Source organism: Nanorana parkeri, unplaced genomic scaffold, assembly GCF_000935625.1.
Source record: "Nanorana parkeri isolate BGI_ZX_2015 unplaced genomic scaffold, ASM93562v1 scaffold425, whole genome shotgun sequence".
Taxonomy (NCBI): Eukaryota; Metazoa; Chordata; class Amphibia; order Anura; family Dicroglossidae; genus Nanorana; species Nanorana parkeri.
This window is the reverse complement of record NW_017306693.1, coordinates 325,870-333,771: the sequence shown is the minus strand read 5'-3', so window position 1 is coordinate 333,771 and position 7,902 is coordinate 325,870. Positions and strand designations below refer to the sequence as shown.

The window sequence follows — 7,902 nt, the reverse complement described above, 5'->3', positions numbered from 1 at the left end:
GTTGGCCTTGCTTGCAAATGGCAGCACTTGCGAATGACTTTGGTTGTATTAACTGTCAAGTCTGTGACCCAATATCTAGGAAGCCATTAAAAGCTGCTACATTTTTATAAGCTGGTTTCTGCAGGGTAGACAATTTGGGAGTATCAGAGTATGATCTGAAATGCAATTTTGGTAAAGTTTGTATTGTGGAGGAACTATAATCGTTGCAAATTGTTAGCTCTTTTTAAGACTACTGGAATGCTTCGCATACTTGGAATAAAATTTGGTTCTGCAACTTATTTTTAAATGTAAACCTATAATAATATAATATATATAATCCCTATATAATTTTATTCTGATTCTGACACCAACCTTTTTTTCCTTGTAGTAAGCGGCCTGTGTTGGTGCTTCAGAATGACCCCCTGTATCAGCAGAGGCGATCGTACACCAGCGAGGACGAGGCTTGGAAGACCTTTTTGGAAAACCCCCTGACAGCAGCCACTAAGGCCATGATGAGTATCAATGGAGATGAGGACAGTGCAGCAGCGCTTGGCCTCCTCTATGACTACTACAAGGTTTGTATTTTTTTTATTTCCCATATTTGTATAGTCTCAACGTAATATGCATCACTATATAGAGAACATTGAACCTGTCCTCCTGTAGGAGCTCTTATTCTAATGTTCTAATGCATGCAGTAGAGCCAATTTGCCCTTCAGTATAATGTTGGATTTGAAGAGGAAAGCAGAGCACCTGGGGTAACCCATACAAACTCCAAAGAGGTAAATCCCACTTGGGATGCTTGGCCCATGCTGATGTTTTCTAACCATTTTATTAATAATTTTTGTGTTTGCTATACTGAAAAGACAATATAGCCTGTCCACTATACAAAGCAGGGGCATCTCTGTATGACCTGATTCAATATTCACAGATATTAGGCAAATAGCTTCTAAGGAAATGGTCTCCTTTTTAAGGTTTGAGGCAGTGATATTAAAGTCTTTTATTGCATCATGAAGGCCATTATGAATTCATAGACTGAGTTTGAGGAACATGGGTGAAGGCTGAGGTTTCTTTCTCTTTAGGCAATAAATAAATATATTTTAGAATTTTCATTCACAACCATCCTGTTAACAGCTCTACATCAATGCATTTTGTTTTTTAAGGTTCCTAGAGAAAGAAGAATGTCAGCCAACAAACAAGACCATGATCATTCAGAGTCAGAACACAATAAAAGGTTAGTTATGAGGAGGTGTCTAATTCAAGTGTGTAATATACAAATCTATTCAACGCCCAATTAGATTCCCAATATAGAAAGCCAAAGCCTTGAGGTCTTTGTGGGCAGCAAGCTAATGTGATAGTTTGGCCTAGTCTACATCTATAGCCTACAGTGTGTTCACAAGCCAATTACTACATCCTGTCGTTATCCTTGATCTTTCAAGTTCCTTCAGCCTGGCTTGGAGCAAATTGCTGTAATCCATAGCGACCAGTTATAATAATAATTATTATTATTATTATTAATTCTTTCAACAGTCTAAACTCTGAAAATGGAGGTTTGCTTATTGTGGATTACGGCTGTTTTGACTACAGCGTTGCCTTTTGCATGACCTATTGAAGTCCAAACCTTCTGTTGCCTTAGTATTTCACAGTGCTTCTGAATTTGTGAAATTTCAAAATGGACATGCAAAGAATAATGCTGTGTAGCAGATGGGAAGATATATTATTTACAAGGTTTTTGTGAGATTAAAATGTGTAATGTGTTCATGTTAATCTGTACATCATAAATTTACTAACAAAGTGGATTATAAAGTCTCATGATGACAAATGTAGTATTTGTATAATTCTTTTAGTTGGAAGGCAGGCAGTGGTTCTTATCTACACTTGGGTGAGGCAACCAAAAGGTATGATCATGTTAACCAGCATGTTGGAAGTAGAACTGGTAACACAGTCATATTGGATTTTATTTTTTGTCATCTACCTTCCTTGTGGGTTTTTAAATTTTGTTATTTCTTTCTTTTCAAGGAATAGCCTGGCACAAGTGAATGAACAGTCCTTAATTTGTACTGGAGACAACAGAGTCCAGGTTCTAAAGACTAATGTGCCTTTTAATATTGTCCTCCCGATTGGCAACCATCTAGACAAAAGAGGACATCTGAGCTCTCCAGACACCACCGCTACAGTCTCCATTACGTCAATGCCAACTCATGCCATCAAGTCCGAATCCCAAAGCCATGGATTCACTGTGGGCATCCCACCAAATGTCTACCACGCTGAGACCGTGGAACGCATTGTGTCCTTTGATCGCAATGTTACCCCTGACCACTACAGCTCCAGCAGCCAACCACCCAGCTCTCAGAGGCGAACCCCCGACACTACCTTCTCAGAGACTTTCAAAGAAGAGGTTAATTATCTCATTATATTTTATTGCTACGATTTCGGGCTATTGCAATCGGGGACATTTCTGCTTTTTGGAATGCAGCTCTGTCTACAGAGTGTGCTTTAAAATACATTTATGGTCCAGTGTATGCTTTTGCAGACAAACTAACATGCAGCGCAATTCTCTGAATACAATTTTCAGGCTTATGGTGTACAGTTAATAATGGCAACTGGTCAGAACAGAACTGCTGACTTGGTTGATATTTTGGCTAATGCAAATTGTTCTTTTGACTGTTTTGTGTCAAAGGCATTCATTAGGTGCTCTGATTTCCTAGGCCGTATTTGTTTTGTATATAAATATTTGGACCTGTGCTCCGAATATAAATCAATAAATAGTAATATTTATGATGATCGAGTTGGGGGCAGATAACGCCCTGCATATCACCCACTATATTCAAACCGCCACCCTACACTTTGGCTACATTTTAAGTATGCCTGAGGATTTGCCATTTTATTTTGAGACCGCAGTACAAGCTGACATGCAAGCATCTGCTGTAGAGAAAGTTTATGGACATGCAGGAACAATCTGCCTCCACCAAAGATTTTTCTTCAAAATGATTGTTCTGTAAACGTGAATATTTAGTCTGTCCATCTATTCAGTCCTTGCCCCCCAATCCCCAGAATCAGTTAGCCAGGGGTGTGAAATAGTCTTATGGTTTCCATAGATGGGATCTGCTGAATATGGTGATGACCATCCCCTGTCTGTAGACTAGTTTAGAATCTTTTTTTTTTTTTTTTCTCCCTGCTAAGAGTGGCGACATTAGCACAGCTTCATTCCTGAACACTGCCCTTTGCTTATTATGTATCCTTTTGTTCATTGTTAAATCAAATGTTTGTTTTCAGGTTTTCTTTCCACCGGACCTCAACCTACGGATGAGTAGCGTCAGTTCTGATGAATACGCTTTCGATCCTGTCGCTGGGTAATTTGAAAACTTTTACTTTTATTAATGGAAGGGTTTTTTTTTTAACTGCAGTACATTACATCCATTGAAGGGATTTGAACCACACGGTGTAGTAGTTGAGAGGTGTCCCTATTCCTAAAACCCTCTGTTAAGCAGCAGCTGGGTTTTCAGTCTGACAATTGGGTCAAATGGAGCCCATGATGATACATCACCATTGTATTTTAACTAGCAGAAGTACCAGAATTCTCCCTTAGGGACAGCTGGGTGTACTCTGCCATTGCAGCTCCTGTTTCAGGTAAAAACTGTTGGCATTGGGCTATTGGCATTGTATAGAGTGGAGGAATTGTGGTTAGAATTATGTTGGTTAGAGGCGAACTAAACACAAATCAAATTGTATATATTACAGCTTACTAGTCCCTTTTTTAGATGCGATGGCTGCATTCATTTTCATTCTTCAAGCCAAGAACAATCAACAAGTACAGAAAATACCTGTAGATCTTACCAAAATGCTGTGTTCTTGTCCCTTCCTGTGAGCTGGCCTGAAAGCATAAAACAATGTTCTAAATAACTTCTTTTAATCTACTCATCTCCCTATCCCGCATGTAATGGAGATGAACAAGGCAGACGTGTTTTAAAGTCCAGCCTTGGTGGCAAACATGGCTCCCTCCATAGAGTAAGCGTAGCCACCCAAAGACAGGAAGTGTCAATCACAGGATCACCAAGTTAAACTGAAGAGAATTGGCCTATAAAAAGAAGACGAATGCAGCCACCAAATCTAAGGACTGATAATCTGCAATATATTAAATTTGTTTTTGGGTTTTTGATGCGTTTTAACGTGTACATCTGTCTTTTAGTTTTCTTACATCCATGTAATCTGTTTTGTATTAATATATAGGAATAACTTTGAATATACACTTGAAGCCTCAAAGTCTTTGCGACCAAAGCCTGGAGACAGCACAATGACTTACCTGAATAAGGGACAATTCTACCCAATCACACTGAAGGAGACTGGCAGCAATAAAGGGATACACCATCCAATCAGCAAAGTCCGGGTAAGTCCTTTTTATTGACAAGACGGTAAAGTTCCTTGACTTTAAATGTTCTTCCTTCGGGCAAATTTTGTCTCTAAAACAGGTGCAATTATTTGACAGTAAAACAGGTGCAATTATTTGACAGCCACTTCCTGTGTACATGTCACAGGGCTTCTGACCTACATAATGTTTTGTAATTGCCAGTATCGATTTCCCAATAAAACATTATGGCAAAAAAAAACATTCTGTGAATTGCATCATGGCGTTCTAATCTTGTACACACTTGTACCTGTTTCTCAAAGCAACATAATAGAACACAAAAAAAGATCTGCTGATATGGAAGAGTTGTCTTTTCAAGGAACTTTTCTTTTTTTTTTCTTTTTGAGCTACAAAGAGTATTGCTATGCCACCCCCATCCTGTTCATTTGTGCTGCTTAGCTTGCACACAAGTGTCCAGATTGTCCACATGAGGAACAATAAAATCTGTATGGAATCACAAATTGTACATTTTGGCCTTACGCCATATTTCCCCGAGGGCCCTATAACAAGATACAGCTTTGTTTTCCTCCAATACCAGTTGCCCAGCCACCGATACTTTGCATAGAAAATAATTTTTGGATGTTCCTTTTTTTTATTTTGCTCTTTGCTGTCTCTTCCAGAGTGTGATCATGGTTGTGTTTGCTGACGACAAAAGTAGAGAGGACCAGCTTCGTCACTGGAAATACTGGCATTCTAGGCAGCACACTGCCAAGCAGAGATGTATCGATATCGGTAAGCTTTTAATGGGCAAAATCATAGAGAATTCTACAAAAATTATAATTGTTGCCTCTAATAGGAGACGTACCTGAAAAAAATTCTTCAAGGCGTCATTCACATGGGAGGGTACCCCTGGCCCTCCAGCTGTACAATTTCCAACATGCCTCTGGGAGTCATGGCTGTAGCTGTCAGTCTTGCAATGCCTCATGGAACGTCCACAACAGCTAGAGGGCCAGAATTGCCCACCCCTTCCAAAGCGTTAAATGAGCTGCCCACACGTTTCTTCCCGCAGCTCTGGGGGCATCACAAAACAGGTGCAGGGCAACACGCCTTGTGTGAATGAGGCCTAATTCTGAGTATATTCACAAAAGTACCCAAACTTTAATGATTTGATGCACAAATATCTCACACACACACACACACACACACACACACACACACACACACACACACACACACACACACTCTCTCAAAGACAACTAAAAATGTGTTTCCCAGCTTGGCGAAAGTTAACCAATATTCAATACTGCGTTAATACATATGTAGTTGTTATTCATTATTTCTTTCTATATAACTCCGTATATGTCACAACTGCAATATATCTCATAGACTTTATACTTTTATCAAAATATATGTTCCAGTTCTATTATTTTCAATATAAAATGTTTCAACCCTAGAAAATAGTGTTTCCCTCCCATTCAGGTGAAGTCCTGATGTGATGGTCTAAAAGATACATGTTCGTTACATTGTGTGAACCATTTTTGTGTTTTATATGGTGTTGTGGAATAGCGGATCCCATTTTTGTTTTATAGCGCGCATCTGGCGGTCTAGTTTGGGCCCCAGAAAAGCCGCACCCTCTGTATTTATACCTTGGGTCACAGTACAACAGGAAACGCACATGATGGCATGTCTCTATTTTTATTATTTAAAGAAGGACGGACTTTAAAAAACTTACCCTTGGAGTGGAGCTACCCCCTGGGTGCTGGAATAAAGCCAATATACTCACCTGATCCTCAGTCCCACCAGGCTCTTCTCCCCTGGGCTCTGGTGGTGTAAGGACCGTCACTGGGGCTTAGACCACCAGAGCCCAGCGAAGAAGAGGCTGCAGGGATCGGCTTAGCAGCCTGGGGGGACTACATCTGATGCAGGTCCATTGACTTGCATTAGATGTGAGGATGCCGAAGGACATCTAGCCGGAGCAGAGGGGGGAGAGAGGTAAGAACTGACTGCCGAGGGACCGAGGATCAGGTGAGTAATACAGCTTTCTATGAGCCTACACAAAATTAGCTGTTAACCTGACTGCAAGGAGGTTTTTTTTGTTCCTAAAGTTCTTCTTCAATATGCCAGTTTATCCAGAACTGAGTTCACCAATAGGTGAAAACTGTATTGTCCGTATATCTTTTGGAAGCTGGTGGCGAGATCTCTGTACTTGAGTTCTCTTTTCAGTCCATGGGTGGTAGCCTTTACTCTTCATGTTGCATTTCTCACTTGACATTTATGGAAAGTACAGCCAAAGAAGTGAGACTCCATGGTGTAGGGAAGCAATAACCAAAACTCAGGATGTAGATCTTGCAAACAAAGCAGTGATGGTCCATCCCTAGCTCATCTGATCCTTTTTGAAGCTTTATAAAACCTTTTCAGTTTCTCCGTCTGATACCTGCCATATGCACCCTTTCCCTGATGCCGGATCAATCACTATGCAGTTGTCAAAATTTCCGCATGTGACCGAACTTCTGCGATTGTTTTACAGCCGACTACAAAGAGAGCTTCAACACCATCAGCAACATTGAAGAGATCGCCTATAACGCCATTTCCTTCACCTGGGACCTCAATGATGAAGGCAAGGTATGTGCAGACTCGTCATGTGTTTCCTTTTCCCCGGTCTCCTTATTAAACTGGGTGTGTTTGTATTTATGACCGTCCTAAGCTGTAATTACTGCTGTGCACTCCACCATCAATATGTGACCTGATTTATTGCTGTAGCTACTTAAATTTTTTGCTATACATTCTCATTTGCATTCACAATGCCATTTACTTCTTTTTTTTTTTTTTTTACTTGCAGACTATAGAATAAAGGAGGGGTAGGGGCAACCTTGGCCTTCCAGCTGTGGTGACACTGCATCTCATCATGCATCTGCCTGTCAGTTTTGCAATGCCTCATGGGATTTGCAGTTTCCTCACTTGGCACAGCAGAGTGCCAAGGCTGCCTAACCCTGGTAGTTTACCCATGGGGGCACCTCTGGCTGGGTCATGGGGTATTTATTTGCTATTAGTTGTAAATAGACTAAAGGAAACCTGTCATGAGAAAAACATGGCGGCTACCATTGCTGATATCTCCTTATTTAAGATACTACTTGCATGGCTGTACTTCTAACCCTCAAGTTGAAGGACTTTTTTAAACCACTGACCCAAAAAATGCAAATCATGACTTCTCTGAGTTGCTTGTGATTTTGTTTTTTTTTTTTTTTTTTAACATGCCCAGGCCATACTAAATAGCCAAGAATATCATTTTTAATTTCCTCGTTGAGGATTACAGCTGCCCGAGTCATCTCTCTACTCATTGGATGGAGGTGACAATGCTGATTTAATTGTACTGAACAGGCTGGAGGTAGAGGGAATGGGAAGCTTTAAACTGAACAAGTGTTTCTTGACCAGCAAGACATGCTCAACAGATTTACAAATTCTCTAGCCAGTTAATGTGTATGTATGGCCACATTTAAAAAATTACCTTTGCTGTGGGGCTACCCCCGCACTGCAAGGGTAAAGTGCTCCTTTTGTTGAGGGGAGTCAAAGCATCACCTGAT

At 40.4% G+C, this 7,902-nt stretch overlaps 1 protein-coding gene across 2 annotated transcripts in view; it reads left to right on the top strand.

The window, feature by feature from the left end:
- Positions 1-7,902, top strand: part of GRHL1 (grainyhead like transcription factor 1) — a 35,307-nt gene that overhangs the window by 9,354 nt on the left and 18,051 nt on the right. For both annotated transcript variants that reach the window (XM_018560010.1, XM_018560009.1), the window contains exons 2-8: positions 368-554; positions 1,140-1,210; positions 1,996-2,374; positions 3,253-3,329; positions 4,207-4,363; positions 5,002-5,113; positions 6,849-6,943. In XM_018560010.1, the coding sequence (XP_018415512.1) occupies positions 368-554; positions 1,140-1,210; positions 1,996-2,374; positions 3,253-3,329; positions 4,207-4,363; positions 5,002-5,113; positions 6,849-6,943 (1,078 nt within the window). The remainder of the gene's footprint in view (positions 1-367; positions 555-1,139; positions 1,211-1,995; positions 2,375-3,252; positions 3,330-4,206; positions 4,364-5,001; positions 5,114-6,848; positions 6,944-7,902) is intronic.